Source organism: Haliotis cracherodii, unplaced genomic scaffold (assembly GCF_022045235.1).
Source record: "Haliotis cracherodii isolate W230 unplaced genomic scaffold, xgHalCrac1.p SCAF_9, whole genome shotgun sequence".
Taxonomy (NCBI): domain Eukaryota; kingdom Metazoa; phylum Mollusca; class Gastropoda; order Lepetellida; family Haliotidae; genus Haliotis; species Haliotis cracherodii.
In genome coordinates this window covers 40,341,506-40,367,590 of record NW_027266343.1, presented here as the reverse complement: position 1 = coordinate 40,367,590, position 26,085 = coordinate 40,341,506, and the positions used below count along the sequence as shown (strand labels likewise).

The 26,085-nt window shown below is 40.0% G+C and overlaps 1 protein-coding gene across 2 annotated transcripts in view; it reads left to right on the top strand.

Annotated features, from left to right (window-relative positions):
* The first annotated feature begins 1,100 nt into the window (after positions 1 to 1,100).
* The window catches only part of LOC139452183 (probable E3 ubiquitin-protein ligase HECTD2), a 77,806-nt gene continuing 52,821 nt past the window's right edge, over positions 1,101 to 26,085 (top strand). For both annotated transcript variants that reach the window (XM_071233545.1, XM_071233544.1), the window contains exons 1-2: positions 1,101 to 1,400; positions 18,224 to 18,546. In XM_071233545.1, the coding sequence (XP_071089646.1) occupies positions 1,191 to 1,400; positions 18,224 to 18,546 (533 nt within the window). In that variant the 5' untranslated portion in view covers positions 1,101 to 1,190. The remainder of the gene's footprint in view (positions 1,401 to 18,223; positions 18,547 to 26,085) is intronic.

Genomic DNA, 26,085 nt, shown 5'->3' with positions numbered 1-26,085 from the left:
ATGATATAACTGAAATACTCTCAGAACGTTCGTGAAACTCTTTTGGTTCTAACTGTACACTTTCAAGCCTCGATTTGAGAAGAGCTTCTTAAATATCGAGTACCGTGAATAAATCACCACCGACATCACAGATTACTCTAAAACTTGTATTTAAAATCCATATTTTTCGATGTGCGGAATATAATATCTAACTGATGATATGTATTTCATTATTTATTTCATTAAACCGAAATACTGATACTTGATATTTCAAATATCTTATGTAAGGTAAGGTCAAACGAGTTATTGATATATGCGAAAGAGGATGGATCTGATACATATGTTCTACTGAATAAAGTCGTTATAATAGTTGATAAAGCGGTGTTCATATAGTAGTGCTCTATACAAACGTGTTAATGACTACGTGTCCATTTAAAAAATAAGAGTCTGCACTGTTGTCAATTCAGTAATGTTTATTCTGGCAATTATAAAATGGATAAACACAAAATGTGTATATGAATTAATAAACCAGATGACAATCTCCCTCAATGGAAGCGGTTTCGCGTTTACTGTGTGTGTGTAATCTTAAACCGATTCTGATATGTTTTGACTTCATGGTCGTGTGGCTATCGATACAATCTGCTTCAGTTTTAGCGCAAGATCGATATTGACATCGATCGAACACAGGCAAAGATAATCTGATTGGAAAGTATTATCGATCAGTCTGTAAGAAGTTTGATGGACAATCGCAGCAGGCTGTTTTGATTAATATAATCATTTATAACAATGCCTCCAGTATGTATAGAATGTATTTTAGGCGTAGCTGATAAATAATATATATAAAAGGTCGGCCTGTCGTCTTGCAGTATCTCACGGTATATCTGGCTTCAGAGCTATTGATGGGAAGTCGAATATAGAATATATGTATATATCATATCGCCATTTAACTTTCAGTAGTATTCAAGACCTCCAATCAGTTACAGATTCTTATAAGACAACTTACACGTTCGACTAAAGCAACGGAAGGTGCAACGTTGCCATGGCAATTATGTATACCCATCGATTCCTTCATTATCTATTGATGTGATGACGTCACGGGCACCTGCAAACAAGATGGCGGACTAAGCTGTCAAACGGTGATATTGTGTACATATACCAACGTGTCCTGGATTCGTGGATGTAAACATGAGGAATAAACGACATTAACCCCCATGTGCAGTCTGTCCATGGCTGCTTCACCTGGGAGTGGAGGTGTGGTGTCAATTACCTGCCCCACCTGTAGCGAGACCGTCCTACAACCGCCCGGGTCCAAGCGGACGATCTGTCCGCGATGTGGGAATTTCTACGAGCGGGCGTCTGCGGAGAGACCCCCCTCATATCACCGATCGAGAGAGAAGAGGGGGAGGGGCAAGGGGGACCAGGTATGTACACCTGAAACACCTGTCACATTAACGCTTTTCCAAATGTTGTCATGCAGTGCGTGTTATATCATGACAAATGAGGATTGGTGATAAATATGATATTTGAGAATAAGCTACGTTCTATGTATTGTATTTATTAGGGACAAGTCCAAATATACTACCCAGACACCCACCCACCCCATAAGCGACACTACCTGGGTACCTTCTGTAGGTCTGTGTCCTAGTTGTCAATCACTGTACAGGTAAGGCCAAACCTGTGTCTTAATTATCAACCACGGTACAGGTAAGACTTAACCTGTGTCTTAATTATCAATCACTGTTGAGTCAAGGTCATACCTGTGTTTTGATTGTCAATCACAGTACAGGTAAAGTCATACCTGTGTTTTAATTATCAATCACTGTACAGGTAAGCTCACACCTGTCAGATAATGAATGTCTGATCATTATACGAGTAAGGTCATACCTGTGTCTCAATTATCAATCACAGTACAGGTAAGGTCATACCTGTGTTTTAATGATCAATCACTTTACAGGTAAGGCCAAACCTGTCTTAATTATCAATCACTGTACAGGTAAGCTCACACCTGTCTGATCAATGAATGAACAAGTATGGTCAAATATGTCCGATCATTATATAAGAAAGGTCGTGCCTGTGTCTCAATTATCAATCACAGAACAGGTAAGGTCATACCTGTGTTTTGATTATTAATCACTGTACAGGTAAGGCCAAACCTGTCTTAATTATCAATCACTGTACAGGTAAGCTCACACCTGTCTGATCAATGAATGAACAAGCATGGTCAAATATGTCTGATCATTATATAAGAAAGGCTGTGCCTGTGACTCAATTATCAATCACAGTACAGGTAAGGTCATACCTGTGTTTTAATAATCAATCACTGTACAGGTAAGGCCAAACCTGTCTTAATTATCAATCACTGTACAGGTAAGCTCACACCTGTCTGATCAATGAATGAACAAGTATGGTCAAATATGTCTGATCATTATATAAGAAAGGTCGTGCCTGTGTCTCAATTATCAATCACAGAACAGGTAAGGTCATACCTGTGTTTTAGTTATTAATCACTGTACAGGTAAGGCCAAACCTGTCTTAATGATCAATCACTACAGGTAAGCTCACACCTGTCTGATCAATGAATGAACAAGCATGGTCAAATATGTCTGATCATTATATAAGAAAGGCTGTGCCTGTGTCTCAATGTCAATCACAGAACAGGTAAGGTCATACCTATGTTTTAATTATCAATCACTGTACAGGTAAGGCCAAACCTGTCTTAATTATCAATCACTGTACAGGTAAGCTCACACCTGTCTGATCAATGAATGAACAAGTATGGTCAAATATGTCTGATCATTATATAAGAAAGGTCGTGCCTGTGTCTCAATTATCAATCACAGAACAGGTAAGGTCATACCTGTGTTTTAATTATCAATCACTGTACAGGTAAAGTCATACCATAGTTTTAATGATCAATCACTGTACAGGTAAGCTCACACCTGTCTGAACAATGAATGAACAAGTATGGTCAAATATGTCTGATCATTATATAAGAAACGTCGTGCCTGTGTCTCAATTGTCAATCACAGAACAGGTAAGGTCATACCTGTGTTTTAATTATCAATCACAGTAAGGTAAAGTCATACCTATGTTTTAATGATCAATCACTGTACAGGTAAGGCCAAACCTGTGTCTCAGTTATTAATCACAGTATAGTTAAGGTCATACCTGTGTCTCAGTTATTAATCAGAGTATAGTTAAGGTCATACCTGTGTCTCAGTTATCAATCACAGTATAGTTGAGGTCATACCTGTGTCTCAGTTATTAATCACAGTATAGTTAAGGTCATACCTGTGTCTCAGTTATCAATCACAGTATAGTTAAGGTCATACCTGTGTCTCAGTTATTAATCACAGTATAGTTAAGGTCATGCCTGTGTCTCAATTATCAATCACAGTATAGTTAAGGTCATACCTGTGTCTCAGTTATTAATCACAGTATAGTTAAGGTCATACCTGTGTCTCAATTATCAATCACAGTATAGTTAAGGTCAAATCCGTGTCTCAGTTATTAATCACAGTATAGTTAAGGTCATACCCGTGTCTCAGCTATTAATCACAGTATAGTTAAGGTCATACCTGTGTCTCAGTTATCAATCACAGTATAGTTAAGGTCATACCTGTGTCTCAGTTATCAATCACAGTATAGTTAAGGTCATACCTGTGTCTCGGTTATTAATCAGAGTATAGTTAAGGTCATACCTGTGTCTCAGTTATCAATCACAGTATAGTTAAGGTCATACCTGTGTCTCAATTATCAATCACAGTATAGTTAAGGTCATACCTGTGTTTCAATTATCAATCACAGTATAGTTAAGGTCATACCTGTGTCTCAATTATCAATCACAGTATAGTTAAGGTCATACCTGTGTCTCAGTTATTAATCACAGTATAGTTAAGGTCATACCTGTGTCTCAGCTATTAATCACAGTATAGTTAAGGTCATGCCTGTGTCTCAGTTATCAATCACAGTACAGGTAAGGTCAAAATTGCCTGATCCGTGACCGAATAGGTATGGCAACTGAACACTGTACATGCTGTAGAGAAACAGCCATGCATGTGTCTTAGTTATGAATCGATGTACAGGTAAGGTCATATGTGTGCCTGATCAATCACCATACAGGTAGGGTGCTACCTGTGTGTTAATTATCAATCACTTTACAACTAAGGCCATACTTATGTCTGATCAATCCATATATCGTTAAGGTCGTACATGTCTGATCAATCAACGAGTAGGTATGGTCAGACGTGTATAATCATTATATGAGTATGGTCATACTTTATCAATAATCCAAAAGGCATCATCAAATGTGTGTCTGGCCACCTTGTGTTTGTGAACACTAAAGGTAAGGTCATACTTGTGTTTGTGAACATTAAAGGTAAGGTCATACTTGTGTTTGTGAACACTAAAGGCAAGGTCATACTTGTGTTGTGAACACTAAAGTTAAGGTCATACTTGTGTTGTGAACACTAAAGTTAAGGTCATACTTGTGTTTGTGAACACTAAAGTTAAGGTCATACTTGTGTTTGTGAACACTTAAGGTAAAGTCATACTTGTGTTTGTGAACATTAAAGGTAAGGTCATACTTGTGTTTGTGAACACTAAAGGTAAGGTCATACTTGTGTTGTGAACACTAAAGTTAAGGTCATACTTTTGTTTGTGAACACTAAAGGTAAGGTCATACTTGTGTTTGTGAACACTAAAGGTAAGGTCATACTTGTGTTGTGAACACTAAAGGTAAGGTAATACTTGTGTTTGTGAACACTAAAAGTAAAGTCATACTTGATTGTGAACATTAAAGGTAAGCTCATACTTGTGTTTGTGAACATTAAAGGTAAGGTCATACTTGTGTTTGTGAACACTAAAGGTAAGGTCATACTTGTGTTGTGAACACTAAAGTTAAGGTCATACTTGTGTTTGTGAACACTAAAGGTAAGGTCATACTTGTGTTGTGAACACTAAAGGTAATACTTGTGTTTGTGAACACTAAAGGTAAAGTCATACTTGTGTTTGTGAACATTAAAGGTAAGCTCATACTTGTGTTTGTGAACATTAAAGGTAAGGCCATACTTGTGTTTGTGAACACTAAAGGTAAGGTCATACTTGTATCTTATCAGTCATTGTACAGATAAGGTCAAACCTGTGTGTGGTCAATCATTGAACAGGTAAGTTAGTGCTTGTGTCTAATCAATCATTGAACAGGTAAAGTCTAATCAATGACAGGTCAGTCATTGTACAGGTAAAGTCGTGAGTTATAACTAATGTTATGGCCCTGTAGATGTGACTTTTATTGATAAGGTAAAAAAGGCTTTAGAATGTTTATCATGTTCAATGTATAGTTTAGCATTATTGCATAGAAGGCAATGTTTAGTCTGTCATACAGCCATTGAAACAAATATATCCAATAGAGCCCTTGCAAGTCTATAATATTAAATATACCGTATTCGACGTAATAAGCGCCCAGGGCGCTCTCAAAATTACATATAGGGGGCTCTTATTAGAATATTATTTTGGTGGAAAAAACAGAGTTGAAAAATAAATTTCGTGGTTTATGATGACAGCCTGAAATGTTTATGTACGACAGATATATTTTTCCAGAATTTAATTGCCCATAATTAAGGGTGCACTGCATATAACACACGATTGCGTATTATACGCGAATAAATAAGTCTTGTGTACATTGATCAATCGGAAGGGGTGCTAATTGGGATTGTTCACTAGCTAATATGTTAGTAATTATCGCCATGGGCGCTTATTAGAGCGGGGCACTTATTACATCAAATACGGTAATATAAACTAATAGCAGAATTTGAACTTAATATTGATTATGTTGCAATATGATGCCTTCGGCAATTAGTTTGAGATCCAAGATGAATACCTGCTGTGGAACTGATGATTGCAGCAAAAAAATTTAACAGTCTCAACACATTATACCTGCTAACAAAGGCCAAGTGTGATGGCCCTGTTTTCTGATTATCAAGTTGTCAGTTTGAGGACATTATTGATGATGTTTAGACGACCAATTATGGGGAATCCGTTGCAGCAACAAAGCAGCTCCCATCACAATATGAAGAAGCCATTATTTAATCATGGCCTTTTCCCATCTCTCACCTTAGCATGAAATGTCAGGTTTCCGTGTTTTGGAAACCCTCTGGAAACCTTTCAGAAACATTCCCGTTTGGATTCAGAAGGCTTCTTGGCTGAACACCTTCCAAGTACCTTTCTAAAAATTGGTAACAAATTGGTAGTTAATTTTGTTCAAGTAACTGTGAAACACAGAAAATATAATCTGAAAATTACCAAGAAACTAGGAGTTTGGAGAATGGATCTGGAGTGTGTCTGGAAGGCTTCTGGGAGGTATCCATATGTTGCTTGGTACCGGTGGTAAGATTTGGTAATGCAAGGATACATAATGTATGGTGATGATGGGGGGCACGGGTGGCCCAGTCATCTAAGGCGCCCCGATTTGCTGTGCAGAGTTGCGCCCCTTAGGCACACCAGAAACCTATGATTGTGGATTGTCTAAACCATGAAATATTAAAATGTTTGGCTGTAAGCCTTGGTTTGTTTACCACAGTGGAAAAAGTTTAAGACCTGTTTCTCTTTCGGATACAAAAACAACACCCAAATCAATATTCAATCAACATATCATTTAGAGTCATGGTGGTCTGATATTTAAATGGCATGTTAGAAACAGATAAAGTCAGTTGTTGTCTGATACATTCATGGTATAAACTATACATCGCATGGTGGATTTACCTCAGCATATCTATTTTTGAGTCCATTTGACTCTCAGTAATATATTTTGGGGTCCAAGCTGGGTTTGTTTTATTTATTGTTTAATTTTGCACTCAGCAATATTCCAGTTATATAATGGCGGTCTGTAAATAATCGGGTCTCGACCAGACAATCCAGTGATTGACATCATGAGCATCGATATATGCAATTGGGATATGATGACATTCCTAATAAACTAATCAACGAGCCTGATCACCTGATCCGCTAGTAGGCTCTTACGACAAGCAGGGGTTGCTAAAGACCAATTCTAACCCCCATCTTAATGAGCTACCGTATTTCCTCTATTAGACGCCCGGGCTTCTATTTATTTCAGACAAGCCTTTGACCCGTTGTCAATTAGAGGCGCGGCGTCTATTGGAGGCCCGGCTTCTATTAATACCCCCATTTCACTATGACCATGAATGTCCCGAATCATCACAAAATGGAAATATTTTGAGTCCTCATTTTGTAATTTAGGTCCCAAAAAGGGATCATAAATTGTATCAATTGATCGACCCGGTACCTACTAGAGGCCCGGCTTCTATTTTTTGCTCTGAACAATTGACCCGGCTTCTATTAGATGCCCGGCGTCTAATAGAGGAAATACGGTAAGTATGAACATGGGGTCCCAGGTTGGTGTCCTCTGGCATTCACTGATTTCCAAAATTTTTGTTGATGAATGTGCTCAGATTTTGTTTTTGTGTTCCGCAACTGATGACAAAGACAACATAATTACGAATGACATGGATCCAACATATGAATCACCCATTTTTCAGGTGTGCCTACAATATGATATACCATATTTGACGTAACAAGCGCCCTGCTCTAATAAGCGCCCACGGCGATATTTGCTAATATATTGGCTAGTGAACAATACCTATTAGCACCCCTTCCGATTGATCAATGTACACAACAATTATTTATTCGCGTATTATACGCATTCGTGTGTTATATGCACCCTTAATTATGCGCAATTAAATTCTGGAAAAATGTATCTCTCGTATATAAACATTTCAGGCCGTCAGCATAAACCACAAAATATTTCTTTTAACTCTGTTTTTTTTTCTCACCAAAATAATATTCTACACCAAAATAATATTCTAATAAGAGCCCCCTATTTCTAATTTTGAGAGCGCCCTGAGCGCTTATTACGTTGAAAACGGTACATCATGAAACTTATTGCATCCATTTTCAGTTTTTATGTGTAAGGGACACAGTGTGTGTTCAGTTAACCTTGTACATACTTGTTACACACAGTTGAAGTCAAATTGTAGTCAGATGCTCACACTGTAGGCTGATTTAGTGACACGAAAACGTTGATCCAGAGGCTCAAAGTTCCTCTCCATATGTGATGCCTAGGAAATATATAATTATGATGCTAATGAGGTAAGGTATTAAAATTTGATAAATATACACAAGTGTGGACAAAATGATTTGTTTTATGTTCGTATTTTATTGTATGATTGACGGAACATTGATGTCTAAAGGTTGCACAAGGTGCACGTTTAAACATTTGATATTCATGGGTAGAGGCAGGTGTCTGTTTGGGTTAGGGTGTGTGGGCGTGATGTTCTATTGATAAAGCCTTACTGTATGTTATTTATATTTATACTTTGAACAATTATTTGGGGAAATATAATTATATACTCTCTCTATTATTAGAAATATCTGGTTTCAGTGATTTTGCAAGAGAACTAGCCACAGGACATTTTCATGATTGATATAGGACATTCTTCAATATTATTACTAAATTTGAAATATGTCTTCAGGACATTTTGGATGACCATCAGTCATCGCCTAGAAATCAAATCAATGTGAAACCCTGGGTATCAATATCCATAGCTGTGTGGGAGGCACGGGTGGCCCAGTTGTCTAAGGTGCCGCGATTCGCTGTGCAGAGTTGCGTCCCTTGGGCACGCCAGAAACCTATGATTGTGGGTTCGAATCCCGGTTCGCCCCGATTATGTTTCTAGGTTTGTCAGCACCATACCTGTGCTCGTAGGTTTCACCAAAGTGGTAAATGTCTGAGACCTGCATCACTTCGGGCTTTCCTCCCACATTAAGTTGACATGCCGTGATATAACTGGAATACTGTTAAAAGCAGCGTTAAACCCAACTCACTCACTCACTCCATAGCTGTGGGGGAACATTTCAGTTACACATGAACGAACAAATGCTACAATGTATTGTCGTAAGCCACAACAAATTCTCACCACGACACGACGGATACGGAGTTATAATGGCTTACAATTAAGAATAGTGGAGTTATGCCCCGTTTTCTTTGTAAAAAATTAAGCTAATACATTCTTGACGTCTAGATTAAGCCAAAGAAAGCGAAAATTTATGGCCATTTTAGGCAATAATAAGATCTTAATATAGAGCTATCCACTTACTTATTTTGTTTTTATTTTCATTGTTAAAGTAATCTGAAAATGATGATCAAAAGAACTTTAAGTACGATCTATCGTCACATATTTCCTGATAACATTGACATGAGAAAACACCAGGACAAACGGGTACCTCTTGTTTTCTATGCTCTGTATAAATAACACATGCAGAGATTCGTTCGATGTTTGGATTCATTGGAAAGCTCTGAAGGTCAAAGGTATTACAGTATCCTCGCTGGGAGTATATTTGCAATTTTATTGGATAGAAATTGGTTTCTAATGCACTTTTGTTGTAATCTAATATAAGGATCGTGATTGGCCAAAATCGAGCACATGACCTGAGGCAGCCAATTAAATTACAGGAATGGGTACCTTCCTCATGTATGATATATTTCAGATTTAGACAGAAGTCTATATTTTGAACGTTTTAAGAAGGAAATCGCGAATAATATTGACATATTGTGCTATGTGATGACCTGTGACAAAGATTTCTCATGCTCATATTTTGGCATTAAACATCATGTCCGAGCCTAAAAATCAAGGCGACAAAATCTGAGATGTCATTTGACATCACAAAACCGCATGAAAACTTGGAAATAATAACTTAGATGTAAGTTTGAAATTTTTAGATGTTTGTTTGTTGATTTTATTTGTTACTTTATTCAATTTATTTACGATTTGCTTGAAACATCTTTATATTGTTCTTTGACATGTTCGATATGGACGCGTTGTCGAAGCATGTGTCTCAGATTATTATATTTTTCAATAATATTGAAGGAAATAGTTCATAATTTTAAATCTATTTATTAAATATGCTAAATGGAAATGAAATACATATTTTCTTACTTTGTGAAAAGTGATTTGATAAATGAATGATGTGACAGGTAGGTTCATGAAACTATATATTATTTTTACGTGGCCATGGTATGGTCGGTACACCGGCCAGCGGTGTTGAAAGAGTTTACGAGCGGAGTAATTTGCAGCTGGACCTTGTTTCACTAAGCAATATCAGTGTTATGATTTATTTACCATGTTTACAGTCTAAATTAAACTGCAGGCCTGCTGAAATTTAAAACTATCAGACGGAGAACAATTCTGTCGGCTTAGGGGCCGATGTCTATTTCAAACACTGCCTCTCTGCCATGTTGTGACATCATAGCAGAAAATGTGTACTACGTGGAATTGAGCATTTGAATTACATGTAATCTAAGATGTTGTCGATGCTCATCATTCATTAAAAGAGGCAATTTGAAAAATATTTAATTTAATTATGGAAAAATATGTTGTTAATTAGGAGATAAACATACTGTTTTTTCAATGTAGAGCTAGGTTACCTGTGTATTTAACTGCGCTAAATTGAATTTGGAACCGAATATGCAGCATGAGGTTTCAATTGTTAAATCCAGGATGTAGTTTGTATCATGTTTCTGTTCCATCATATATACGTGAATACCAGTGTGCAGGCTTGTTTCATGATTCTCAGTTGTGTTTTAGAAGTTAAAGAAATATATGCCACGCATTGTTTATTCCATATTTCTTTGAGCCTGGGTCTTATGTTCCTATCTATACTTCTTTATGCATAAAAGATGGCTTTTATTATACTTTATTGTCTATGTATATATGGTCACCATGGTTACTGGGACTGGTGTCACAAACAGCAAAATGTGAAAAGATTCTGTGACCGGCATATCTTTTGCATATTCTAAGAGGAGAAACGATTGTTTACTCATTTTATGTGGGTGTTATAACCACAAAGAGCTTTAATGCTACTCACACATGGGCTGGAACTTGCATTGGGTGTGTACTGAGTTGGCCCTAGGTTCTCACAGGACTACCCGGACCCATGGCTAGTCTTGTGATATTTTGTTTAATGACAAAAAAAATCAATTAAACTCCATGGTTACTAAGGTTGTGCTGTATTACCGGTATATCGGTAAATTGAGGTTTATTCTTTCCACGATACGTATCACAATATCATTTTTTCTTGCTTGATATATCGGGTGATTTCAAATAGCTATTTTTATCATGTGTTTATTGTTACATACCATATTTTCTTGAGTATAGTGCACACGCATGTATAATGCGCACCCCCCTCTAGCGTATTCAGTATTTTGGAAAAAAAAATTGAATATCAAGTGCAGAAAAAATTATACCGTAGATCTACCCCTTCAGCGAATTCCAGTAAACGAATGGGTGATGAGAAACTTGGTCAGTACAAATTCGAAATTTGAGATAAAAAATCACCAGACATGTTGATTTACTGTTTAAATTGTATTTTTTGTTCTGCTAGGCATTGTTTTACATCCAGGGATTAAGATCATGTTGTGTATTTTCTCGTAAACTAAGCTGGAAACAGCAATCAGCTGTGCACATGTTTTCTTGGAATCTACTGGTGATTCGGTCAAGACACACCCAATGATATAACTTTACAGGAATTTAATCCAAGGATCGGCAAAAATTGTATCTGAAACTATTTTTTATATCAGGAATAATATATTCAAATATGTTGTTAATTTAGTTGCAGCTTTTACTGAATATAGTGTGCACTATACTCAAGAAAATATGGTACTTGTCAAATGCCTTCACTGCCCAGGAGATTACATCAGGGGCCCCAAGATGGCTGCATATTTATTGACTGAGGAAACATCATGTTGTACCAGCATCTTGTTTTGTTCCTTTTATGAACTTCAATTCATATCTTAATGTATCAGATTGCTTCTGAATTCAAAACTTAGAATTATGCAATATATCGTGATACGTATCGCAATACTGCATTGTGTGCATCGCAGTGGCAATAAGTATCAGAGCATATCAAATAATTTTGTAGGCATTTCCCACTGCACCTGTTTCCCGATATGAAACATGTTGCGAGACTTTGTTCACAATATGATTAATATTGTGATACTTAATTTGCAGCAATTTTGCATGAATTTTTGTGTTTCATAAACACTATTAAAAAGGCAAGAAATTATAAATTATGAAAATAATAGCAATGTCCCTATTCAGGAAATACCCAAGATGTGCGCCCCAAAATATATTAGATATGAATGAAAGGGCCCATGAGTGAAATGATACTGGATTAAAACATAATTCAATACAGGATTAAGATATGAATGGATACAGGTAGGTGGGTATTACGTATCATATCGTCTGAGAATATTGTCGATGCTATGATAAATTGGTGAATTCTGACTTCCCAAGAATTTTGTCACTGTTGAATGTCTTGACACAGTCCTGTCTCTGTTCTTTGGTCTGGCATCATGCTGGAAGGTAGCAGGAACTAGTTTTTGTCAACCTCACCCCTCAGATGTTATATCACCAGAGCTACAAATAAGCTGCGTATTTGATACCCCCCAAAACTATTTAAAACCCAATTACTTTCAATTAACTTGCGTACAGAAAAGCATGCATTAAATGGAAAACTCAATTGTATGAAAACCGCATGCGTAAATACCCAATGAAGCTTTTACAACATGCGTGAAACGGAGCTAATTTCCAAACACAAGTACGAGCTAATTTACTTTCCGAGTCCACTCAAAATTTAAAACTTTTATATACATCCAGAACATAATTTCGTACTTTTTTAAATCTCAAAATCTTTACTAATTTGGGAAAAACCCAATAGAGTGATGAATAGATAAGTGAAAAAATAGAGAGCGGATGGTCCGGGGTTTGATCCCCGGCGGCATCTTACCTAAAGACGTTAAAAGATGGTACTTGTTGTTACCCTGTCTGGCGCTCGGCATTAAGGGGCTAAAACAAGGACTGGTCGGCTCAGAGTCAGTATACTGTGTCTGAGTGGGGTATTCATGTTAAACTGCGGCATGGTATCTCAGTGTGCTAGCACTATAAATCGGCATCAGTCCGGACTAGAACAAGCAAACACACACACGTACACGCACGTCGCCATATATGTGCAATAAACTTGGACGTGATGTTAAACCCCATTCCACCTCACCTCACCATACATTGGTGCACCGGTGCATCATGAGTTTTCATGCAATGATACAATACATGATACGTCTTTTACTGTATCGATACAAGACGATACACTTCTTAAAATATAATACTTACTACTGGTTTAAAGATCCTCCAGCATTTTTGTTAGTCAAATATTGCAACATGTGTTGTAATTATCGTTTTAAGTTCACAACTAAAAATCGCTGCTATGAACACGTGTCTACTTTTAAGCATTTCCTTTCGTACCTGCTCTGAAATACTTCAAGACGTTTCCATGCGATTTGACGTAAATATGATCATGTGACCTATGTGACCTATGTATCGTGGCACGTATTGTATCATGACCTTCTTGTATCATTTCAACCCTATGGTGCTCTTTTTAGTGACTGATATATTTGCTAAATGCAGAGAAGAGTGACAACTGCTAATTTCATGCAGATCCCCCCCCCAACCCCCCCCAAAAAAACCAAAAACCCACCCCAAAAAACAAAAAAACAACAAAATAAAAACCCTTATCTCTTGACCTTTTTGATAGTTTGCTTGTAGTTTTTCTCTGTAGTTTTTGAGCCAGTGTCACGCAGGTTTGGATTTGGATAATGTATGGATATTGACAATTTCTTGCAATATCATATCTCATGTCTCTTTGACATTTGCTGAAAAATGTTCTGTTATAAAACCATTAATAATTCCCATATTTATTCCTTATCTCCAGGATATATTTACTAAAAGTTTCCAGTGAACAATCAGTTCATAGTTATTTGATATTGTAAATTAATTATTATTTCATGTGGGAAAGACAATCTGTAATTAACAAGTGAGTAGGTTATTCTATATATTACCAGCATTTAAAATACTCACATGTCCGACAGTCTGTGACAGTCAGTTTTGCCGGCAGACGGTCAATTTTGGAAAGTTGCACGCCTGATGGTCGTGAGTTAAAGTTACTAAGTTGACAATCCACTGGTTTATTGTTATTTTCTGAGAACTAACATTAAACAGTACTCTTCTTATGTTTACCCTTTTCTTACTTTTGTTTGTTAGTCAGACCCGTGAAGATTCCGGGTTAGAATAGGTCTTCAGCAACCCATACTTGCCATTAAAGGTGACTATGCTTTGTCGTAAAAGGCGACTAACGGGATCAGGTGGTCAGGCTCGCTGACTTGGTTGATACATGTCATCAGATCCCAATTGCGTGGATCGATGTTCATGATATCAATCACTGGATTGTCTGGTCCAGACTGGATTATTTACAGACCGCTGTCATATAGCTGGAATATTGCTGAGTGCGGCGTTAAACAAAAAACCAACCAACCAATGTTTTTTAGTCAAGATGGGGTGTTACTTCGCATCCAAGATTATTGCACTTACATAGCAATGTGCATGCACATGGGTGTGTGTTGCTGCTTATACTAGTCCGGACTAGTGTCGATTGTAACATGAATACCACACTCAGACACAGTATACTGACTCCAAGACGACCAGTCCTTGTTTTCGCCCCATTATGCCAAGTGCTGCAGGGTAACAAGAAGTACCATCTTTTAACATCTATTGGTATGATGCAGTCAGTGATATGGAACCCTGGACATTCCGCTCTCTGGGGGGACACTCTACCACTGGGCCACGGAAGCGGTTATCCGTTAGTTTAGAAAACTCTGGACTGGCAACTTTGCACCGCTTTGATGTATAGGCTAAAAAAAAAATATTCTTGGTTCTCAGGCACTGCCCGCATCATCATAAGTTTGCCGCATGTTTCATTTTTATTTCCATTTTTAAAAAATATTTTAAAAAATATTTAAAAAAATATTTAAATATTCCAAGTCCAACGGTAGTCAAATACTGTATTCCAGTATTTTACTCATTAAGGAATACATTTATGTAGGGAAGCCCTTTCCCAGGTTGATTGTACACGATTGTTTATTGATTACACAACTGTTTATTGGTTACATACTAGTTTGAACAATCAAAAAATAGAATAAGACACTGCCCACCCGACTTTATTTTCAAAAACCATTGCCTGAGAACCAATTCTTTTAATTTTTTTAGCCATAAATATATATTTTCATGCACCTCACTGTCACAGGAGTAGTAGCATGTTGATATAATTGGTGTTGGTACACAATATTTTACAATTTAATATCGGCCCCAAAAGGCTTGCATTAGGCCAATTTGTTCTGATTTTAGATTAAGCGTGTTTGTTTACAAACAAAAAGCGGGTTGTTTACAAACAAGAGAAAAGTCACGTGATATGCAAATTAGCCTGTGGCAATGGTGTTATGCTAAGTCACCACTGCGCTGGAGTGTGCCTTTTGTTGGAACAATGTCACATAGCATCATTTGTTATGTCATGAATAAAGCATGATATGATCCTCAATTATTTACGACAGTTCATTGATATGACAACATAGTGCCTAGTGAGGTGTCTCTTCACACACAAAGAAAACAACAGAATAACTGGTACGACCAAGCCAATCAGCATGAAGTAAACATGATAATGCTCAGTGACGATTAGTGACAAGATTTCACTTGTGTCTGTACTTGGAGTTTGATATTAGATCATATCATGCCATGAATTCAGGTACTACTTATGTAATTTTGAAACCTCACAAGACCAATCACTGGTCCATCTTCCCGAGGCAAGAGAGTTAACTGGCTATAAAAGTCGAGTTTACACCTTTGCCAAACTAGGCTGGTATAATGGAGTTACATTTTGGCTGGACTAACAAGTCAAATCAAAATCTCGCAACGAAATCGAAATCAGGTTCGTAAACTGTCGCGCAGATTTTGGTCGATTGCTCGCTTTGCAAAGCATGTGCATCGCCAACTCGTCGTCAACAGATATTTTCCAAACCTTTTAATGTTTTTAATAAAGGTGCTCGCGTGATTTGATGCACTTAGCGATGTAAGCCTCTTTTTATCAAACATAGATCTTGATTATTGACCAGATTGTCTTGACTGGGCGCCACCGTTTTGTTTGAAACAAATGCAAGTGATGGAATCTGATTGGTCCATAGGAGAAGCTTAGAAGGGACATAACTTGTAATAACCACTGGTGGCGCTACAATCGAGCCCACAAATTCCAGCCAAATTCAGCAAGGGTGGAAACTGGACTTTTAATGTCAGTTAACTCTTGCCTGGGGAAGATGTCACTGGTCACACAGAATATATACTGTTGTTTTACATTTTTTCTACAGATTTGTCATGTTTTATTCCAAATTCAGTTGTGACTGACATTTCTCAATTACCACTAGCCAGTCTCGATAGATAATTTATGAGACATTATTATAACATTGGACAAATAATATTTTTATATACATAGTAAGAAGATTGGTAAGAAACAATGGTAGAAACAGTTGAGGTCTAAAGTACATGTTTTCTACTGCATAAGCAATTTAGTAATAGGGGTTTGGCTGATCTCTGGTGCAAAAAATTGTATCTCATATCTTGATGAAAGTACAGTGTGTGAAGCCCATTTCTGGTGTCCCCAGCCATGATATTGCTGGAATATTGCTAAATGCAGTGTAAAACCTCACTCACACACTCTTGATCAAAGTTACATGCTAAAAGAAAATGCATGTCTGTTTCCACTATTACACTGATGGCGTAATGTGCTCTAGCAGGATGGGATGGTTGGAGATGGGGTTCTATTGTGTTGACCTGTCAGACATATGTGTGTTACAGCTTCTCATTAATGTTTGATAGCTTCTTTCAGCTTGACTGGCCTATTTGTTGAACCATGTTGTGAAACACTGGGGGATAAAACATGACTAAGCATCATAAAGTCAGAAGATGGAATAGTTCTGTACATTTATTCTTGATGATGGCAAAAATTAGAATGACCTACCATATTTTCCTTAATAAGCACCTTGCTGCAATAAGCTCTGGCCCCATATGTATTTCCTTTGGGATAACAAAGTTTTATCTTGTCTTATCTTTTCTTCACCGATCTGAAATACAAGCTCATTTTGTAACTACCTCTGCCAAGTCCTACTGGCGTATTGTGCAACTACCTCTGCCAAGTCCTACTAGCGTATTGTGCAACTACCTCTGCCAAGTCCTACTAGCGTATTGTGCAACTACCTCTACCAAGTCCTACTAGCGTATTGTGGAACTACCTCTACCAAGTCCTACTAACGTATTGTGCAACTAACTCTGCCAAGTCCTACTAGCGTATTGTGCAACTACCTCTACCAAGTCCTACTAGCGTATTGTGCAACTACCTCTACCAAGTCCTACTAGCGTATTGTGCAATTACCTCTACCAAGTCCTACTAGCATATTGTGCAACTACCTCTACCAAGTCCTACTAGCATATTGTGCAACTACCTCTGCCAAGTCCTACTAGCGTATTGTGCAACTACCTCTGCCAAGTCCTACTAGCGTATTTTGCAACTACCTCTGCCAAGTCCTACTAGCGTATTGTGCAACTACCTCTGCCAAGTCCTACTAGCGTATTGTGCAACTACCTCTGCCAAGTCCTACTAGCGTATTGTGCAACTACCTCTGCCAAGTCCTACTAGCGTATTGTGCACCTACCTCTGCCAAGTCCTACTAGCGTATTGTGCAACTACCTCTACCAAGTCCTACTAGCGTATTGTGCAACTACCTCTGCCAAGTCTCACTAGCGTATTGTGCAACTAACTCTACCAAGTCTTACTAGCGTATTGTGCAACTACCTCTGCCAAGTCTCACTAGCGTATTGTGCAACTACCTCTGCCAAGCGTGTGTGGCAACTAATTGTGTGCTGACAGTTGTGTTAAACTGTATTCACTCACTCTTGTCTTATTTTATTCCTACCCGTGAAGATCCGGGTTAGAATAGGTCTTAAGCAACCCATGCTTGCCGTAAAAGGCGACTATGCTTGTCGTAAGAGGCGACTAACGGGATCGGGTGGTCAGACTCGCTGACTTGGTTGATGCATGTCATCGTTCCCAATTGAGAGGATCGATGCTCATGATATTAATCACTGGATTGTCTGGTCCAGACTGGATTATTTACAGACTGCCGTCATATAGCTGGAATATTGCTGAGTGTGGCGTTAAAAAAACAACCAACCAACCAACCAACTTATCTTATCTCCAGTCTTGTATGCGACATGTTTACAATGTACTAATTTTGTTGCAGAATGACAAAGGCAAGTCTGGTCCCCTCAATGTCATCACAAGTCTGTTTCGGTCTTCTCCTGATGAGAAACGTCGAGATCGTGGATCCACATCATCTGAGCATGGAACGTCCAAATCAACAGAGCTCCCTCGCATAGAAGGAGGCAGTGGTCATCTGACTGGACCACAGAACCAGAACCGACCCACGTATCTTTCAACTGGCGCATCAAGGACAACACGTTCCCCGAGATCCAGCCCAAACCCCGACAGATCCCCAAAGAGTCCCTCACCCAACCCCTCCAAGGTCAACTATCCCGTCCGTACAAAGACAGCGGAACAGCTTAAGTAAGTGGAGATAATCAGCCTGGACCACACTTAGGATACAATCTTAGAGTAAAGGTATAAAAGTCGCCAGGAGTAAATCAAGGATACAATCTTAGAGTAAAGGTATATATAGCAGGGGTCCGGAAACGGTCATATGTGTCGGACATGTCCGAATGGGAATCTCAAATGTCTGATTTCAAATACTGCTTACCAGACATTTAAATTTTTCTGTCTGGACATTTTAAAAAACAAACAATGCTACCTTCAGGGTCCAAATAATTGATGAGCGTTATCGTATCCCTTCAACGACTTGGTGAATTAACAGGCATAACAAACTTGGTCAATAAAAGTATGAAATTGGATATAAAACATCTCAAGACATGATGATTTTACCATTTAAAATGTATTTCCTGCTCTCAAAGGCATTGTTTTATGTGCAGAGATTAAGATTACCATGTCTATTTTCTCGTAAACTAAGCCGGAAATACCAATCAGCTGTGCAAGCGTTTCCTCCCAATCTACCGGTTATTCAGTTAAAACGTACCCAGTGATACCACTTTAAAGAATTTTGATGCAATGGTGGGAAGAAATTGTATCTGAAATTATTTTATCAGGAAGAATATATTCCAATATCGTGTTATTTTAGTTGCAGCTTCCACCATATATACTTAAAATTATAAGAACCATAAGTGTAGCACTTTGGTACAGATGGTATGCAGGATATTTTTTTATGTATGAAACGATTTTGTCCAGTCACTGTAGGGACTTCTCGCGCTACGTTATGTTGACATTTAATAGTCAAACTGCCTCAAATATGACTTTTAGCGAGTCATGGTACTGCATTTATGATATATGTATAAATTTTCTTGCAACTAAAGTTCGTTTCAAGACGTCAATAGCGGTAATCTGACCGTGGTTGCTGTAAATAACAGTGAGTTGTGCGATCCACTGATCACTTCGCATATGATTTCGCCAAAATTATTGTAAACATTATTATAATTATTGAATGAAATATTGAATAATATTAATCAAATATATTCCAAACTCTAGTCCAGATAAACAGTGAACAATTTTTTTTATTACCAGATATTATATAATGATAGGATTAAATTGAGTTCTTCAGTTCGGATTTGTTGACTTGTATTTCCGGTGTTACGTGATTGCGGTGATCAGCTGATAATGTTTTCTGAGATGGGGGAAAACATTGTGTCATTGGAAAACTTGAGTTTACTAAAAATGTTAGTAAATTTTGGGAGCCATGCTTTACCGCGCTATAACCGAAGCACTCAATAATGAGGGAACACTGTATGTAACAACTTGTAATGTTTGTGAAAAGTTGTTTGAAAATACGCTATTGGAAAGGGGCATGGCTAAATGCAAATGTCCGATTGGGATTTTAAATTTTCCGGACCCCTAGTACGAGGGCCATTCAATATATAACCAGCCTAACCTATTTGCTACTGCTCCTCAATTCTTCTTTTTCCACATAATCACCATTGAGGTCTATGCACTTTGTCCAGCGATGCGTGAGAGCTAAAAGCCCGTTGTGATAGAAACCATGGGGTTGTTCATGTAACCACCCTCCACTGCTGTCGTGAGTTCATCATCGGACCGGAAATGACGTCCACGCAGTTCTTTCTTCAAGTTTGGGAAGAGAAAGTAGTCGCTTGGTGCCAGGTCTGGTGAGTAAGGTGGATGAGGCAATACTTTGAACCCGTTCCGCTTCACTACCGCAACCGCAAGTCGACAGGTGTGCACTCTGGCATTATCATGTTGGAGCAGCACACCTTTTGTGATCTTTCCACGACGTTTGGCAAGAATAGCAGTCCGCAAACGGTCCAGGAGATCGGAGAAGTACTCTCCAGTAATAGTCTGGCCCCGTGGCAAGTAGTCAATGAGCAAGACCCCTTTGGTATCCCAAAAGATGGTTGCCATGACTTTGTCAGCCGATGGTTGAGTCTTAAACTTTTTGGGACGGGGTGAAGCAAAGCCAGTCCACTGCTTACTCTGTTCTTTGGTTTCTGGGTCATAGTGGTGTACCAAGGTTTCATCACCAGTAACAATTCTCTCCATAAAGTTGTCTGCATCCCGACTGCATTGTGTCAAAAGTGCCTGACACATTGACGCATGTACAGCCTTCTGATCATCACTAAGACAGCTTCCTCATACCCAAACGATCATGCAAAATGGTATGGACACTTCCCTCTGAAATGTCCAAGGCCTTGGCCATTTCTGACATCTTCATTCGCCTGTCTTTGACAACCAGTTGTCTCACAGCTTCACTGGTTTGGTCATTGGTCACCTCTACAGGCCTGCCAGGGCGTGGCTCATCTTCAAGGTTCACCCGACCCCTCTTCAATTCTGCAAGCTAGAATTTGATGCACTGTCACCATAAACATCTGACAATTCATCGTGTATCCCCTTTCCCGGTTTCCCTTTTAAATAGAGGTACCTAATAACAGCCCTGTATTCAACATTGACGAAAATTTGGCAGAATCTACCCTTGCCATCTTTATAGATCACGTGTGTGACTTCAAATACAATTTCCTCAGTGAAACTTTGTCTATGCACGTGACATAGATTGGTGCACAGCATGGGACAAGCATGCAACCATTAAGATCTGATAAATAGCTTAGGCTGGTATATATTGAATGGCCTTTGTATAAAGTCACCTGGAGTAAATCAAGGATACAATCTTTGAGTAAAGGTATAAAAGTCACTTGGAGTAAATCAAGGATACAGTCTTAGAGTAAAGGTATAAAAGTTGCTTGGAGTATATCGAGGATACAATCTTAGTGTAAAGGTATAAAAGTTGCTTGGAGTAAATCAAGGATACAATCTTAGAGTAAAGGTATCCAAGTTGTTTGGAGTATATCGAGGATACAATCTTAGAGTAAAGGTATAAAAGTTGCTTGGAGTATATCGAGGATACAATCTTAGAGTAAAGGTATCAAAGTTGTTTGGAGTATATCGAGGATACAATCTTAGAGTAAAGGTATAAAAGTTGCTTGGAGTATATCGAGGATACAATCTTAGAGTAAAGGTATAAAAGTTGCTTGGAGTATATCGAGGATACAATCTTAGAGTAAAGGTATCAAAGTTGTTTGGAGTATATCGAGGATACAATCTTAGAGTAAAGGTATAAAAGTTGTTTGGAGTATATCGAGGATACAATCTTAGAGTAAAGGTATAAAAGTTGCTTGGAGTATATCGAGGATACAATCTTAGAGTAAAGGTATAAAAGTTGTTTGGAGTATATCGAGGATACAATCTTAGAGTAAAGGTATCAAAGTCGCCTGGAGTAAATCAAAGATACAGTCTTTGAGTAAAGGTATCAAAGTCGCCGGGAGTAAATCAAGGATACAATCTTAGAGTAAAGGTATCAAAGTTGTTTGGAGTAGATCGAGGATACAATCTTAGAGTAAAGGTATTAAAGTTGTTTGGAGTATATCGAGGATACAATCTTAGAGTAAAGGTATCAAAGTCGCCTGGAGTAAAACAAGGATACAGTCTTTGAGTAAAGGTATAAAAGTTGCTTGGACTAAATCAAGGATACAGTCTTTGAGTAAAGGTATAAAAGTTGCTTGGACTAAATCGAGGATACAATCTTAGAGTAAAGGTATCAAAGTCGCCTTGAGTAAATCAAGGATACAATCTTAGAGTAAAGGAATAAAAGTTGCTTGGAGTAAAACAAGGATACAATCTTAGAGTAAAGGTATAAAAGTTGCTTGGAGTAAATCAAGGATACAATCTACTGGCAGTCTGACAAGGACTACAGGACTTAGAGTAAAGCCATGTACCCATGTAGACGTGAAGACATGTATATTCTGTCATTTATTTGGATTGTCTCCGTTTCTTATGTTGAGGAGAGATCGATCATCTGGTGTTAGATAATGCCCAGCTTAGGCTTTATCTGTTTTATGCATGAAACTTCACAAACAATATTTTTTGTTGTGGATAATTGTGATTGAGTAATCAATATTACCGACAAGTACAACTATGGAGAACAATAATTGTTGTCATGGGGAGATGGACTGTATTGTGACATAAACAAGATGCGATCAGTTGAATTGTTATGTAACTAATGCCAATAGATATTATGTAGGAAAAATGTTCAAGCTGATCAAGATAACCTTGGTTTGGAGTCTCAGGTGATACTCCAGTCCAACTGTGATCAGGATGTTGGAGGAAATGTTTGAAGGACCTATTAGCTTACATCCATAGACAATGAGATGCATTTAGAAATGCTGCCTCTGTGTAGGAACAAATGTCAGGATTGATTTTCCATGGCTATATCGGAACTGCAAACAAGATGGGTATGCATTGCTCTTTCATGCATGCTGATAGTGTGTTTACTAAGGTTGGGATGATGACTGTCATAAATATAAACTCTGAGATAGTCATGGCACGCAGAGTTATGGGGGTGGGCTACAGTGTGCTAGGGTGGCAAGGGAAGGCAAGGTGGTTTGGGAGGGCAATAGAGTGCTAGGTTGGCAAGGGAAGGCAAGGTGGTTGGGGAGGGCTACAGTGTGCTAGGGTGGCAAGGGAAGGCAAGGGCAGATGGGGAGGGCAATAGAGTGCTAGGGTGGCAAGGGAAGGCAAGGGCAGTTGGGGAGGGCTACAGTGTGCTAGGGTGGCAAGGGAAGGCAAGGTGGTTGGGGAGGGCAATAGAGTGCTAGGGTGGCAAGGGAAGGCAAGGGCAGTTGGGGAGGGCTACAGTGTGCTAGGGTGGCAAGGGAAGGCAAGGGTGGTTGGGGAGGGCAATAGAGTGCTAGGGTGGCAAGGGAAGGCAAGGGCAGTTGGGGAGGGCAATAGAGTGCTAGGGTGGCAAGGGAAGGCAAGGTGGTTGGGGAGGGCAATAGAGTGTTAGGGTGGCAAGGGAAGGCAAGGGCAGTTGGGGAGGGCTACAGTGTGCTAGGGTGGCAAGGGAAGCAAGGGCAGTTGGGGTGGGCTATGGAGTGCTAGGGTGGCAAGGGCAGTTGGGGAGGGCAATAGAGTGTTAGGGTGGCAAGGGAAGGCAAGGGCAGTTGGGGAGGGCAATAGAGTGCTAGGGTGGCAAGGGAAGGCAAGGTGGTTGAGGAGGGCAATAGAGTGCTAGGGTGGCAAGGGAAGGCAAGGGTGGTGGGGGTGGGCCATGGAGTGCTCGGGTGGCAAGGGAAGGCAAGGTGGTTGGGGAGGGCAATAGAGTGCTAGGGTGGCAAGGGAAGGTAAGGGCAGTTGGGGAGGGCAATAGAGTGCTAGGGTGGCAAGGGTGGTTGGGGTGGGCTATGGAGTGCTAGGGTGGCAAGGGAAGGCAAGGTGGTTGGGGAGGGCAATAGAGTGCTAGGGTGGCAAGGGAAGGCAAGGGCAGTTGGAGAGGGCAATAGAGTGCTAGGGTGGCAAGGGAAGGCAAGGGTGGTTGGGGAGGGCAATAGAGGGCTAGGGTGGCAAGGGAAGGCAAGGGCAGTTGGGGAGGGCTATAGAGTGCTAGGGTGGCAAGGGAAGCAAGGGCAGTTGGGGAGGGCAATAGAGGGCTAGGGTGGCAAGGGAAGGCAAGGGCAGTTGGGGAGGGCAATAGAGTGCTAGGGTGGCAAGGGAAGCAAGGGCAGTTGGGGAGGGCAATAGAGGGCTAGGGTGGCAAGGGCAGTTGGGGAGGGCTATAGAGTGCTAGGGTGGCAAGGGAAGCAAGGGCAGTTGGGGAGGGCAATAGAGGGCTAGGGTGGCAAGGGAAGGCAAGGGTGGTTGGGGAGGGCTACAGTGTGCTAGGGTGGCAAGGGAAGGCAAGGGCAGTTGGGGAGGGCAATAGAGTGCTAGGGTGGCAAGGGAAGGCAAGGGCAGTTGGGGAGGGCAATAGAGTGCTAGGGTGGCAAGGGTAGGCAAGGGCAGTTGGGGAGGGCAATAGAGTGCTAGGGTGGCAAGGGAAGGCAAGGGCAGTTGGGGAGGGCAATAGAGTGCTAGGGTGGCAAGGGAAGGCAAGGGCAGTTGGGGAGGGCAATAGAGTGCTAGGGTGGCAAGGGTAGGCAAGGGCAGTTGGGGAAAGCTACAGAGTGCTCGGGTGGCAAGGGTGGTTGGGGTGGGCTACAGTGTGGTAGTTTGGCAAGGGAAGGCAAGGTGGTCGGGGAGGGCAATATAGTGCTAGGGTGGCAAGGTCGGCTTAGGAGGCTAAGATGGCAAGGAAGGGCTAGGAAGGCAAGGCCGGTTGGGGTGGGCGATAGAGTGCTAGGGTGGCAAGGGAGGACTACGGTGGTTGGGGGAGGGCGATAGAGTGCTAGGGTGGCAAGGGAGGACTGCGGTGGTTGGGGAGGGCGATAGAGTGCTAGGGTGGCAAGGGAGGACTAGGGTGGTTGGGGAGGGCGATAGAGTGCTAGGGTGGCAAGGTCGGCTTGGGAGGGCTAAGATGGCAAGGAAGGGCTAGGATGGTCGGTTTGGGAGTGCTAGGGTGGCTACTGTCAGCTACGGGGCTAGGGTAGTTTAGGATGGCAAGGGATAACTAGGGTGTCACAGGAGGGCTAGGGTGCTGGTTTAGGGTGGCAAGGGAGGTTTAGGGTGGCAAGGGTCAGCTATGGGGGCTAGGATAGTTTAGGGTGGCAAGGGAGGGCTAGGGTGGCATTTTTATTTAAGAATTGACCTTCACTCTGTGTGAGTTCATTGGAGTATGAACCTTCATAGAGTGAGGGCCAAACTGTATGAACGTCGGAGCTTGCGACGACGTTCATACAATGTTTGGCCCTCACTCTATGAAGGTTCATACTCCAATGAACTCACACAGAGTGAAGGTCAATTCTTATAATTTTTTTATCACAATTTCTTACCTCAAAAGATGTAGGCCTAGATCTAAGCACAATTTTATTTAGTATTTGTGACTTCATTTTTACACTGACAGCCATACAACAACCAGCTATATCGCGGAGTAAAATAGTTCCTCAAAAGAGAGGTGACATGGGCGTATGGATGCACAACTTGCTCTCCAGAAACATCTTACGCAGCACATGTGTTCAAATCATATCCTCATTAGATGAGAAAGGTCTGTAAAGAACTACCTCAGTAAGTCAGTCACAATGACAGCGCGTCGTAATCCATTTACATCAAGTACAAGACGTCAAAATGGCCGACACGATAAACGTGACTGGAGAGATTTCCGAAGTTGTTGATGAACCTTTGGCGGTTACATGTGTAAGTCATCATTGATCAACTGGCCGATCATTGAAAGGTGAATAAAGATGCGTCAAACAGACACAAAGGTAAATTCATAGATTGATGGAGACGGTCAATGTCAGCCTAGGCACGGATCGAGTCGATACTACGATAGTTTAGATGTGCATTTCTTCGTTTGTTCATTAGGATGGGCTGTAGCGAGGATATTCGTGAACAATCATGCAGTCACGCTCTCTGACATTTCTCAATGTATACTGAAATGCTGAGACCAAGAATAAAGGTTCTAAATGATCAGAAAGAACGCTTATGCATGTTTTCGTGCTAGGGAATTCCCAGGGGTTTCCCCAGGAATGTGGAAGTAGTCCGTCAGTGTTTACGTCAATTCAAGAACACGGTCTCGTGAAAAAACGTATGAACGTCAAATTG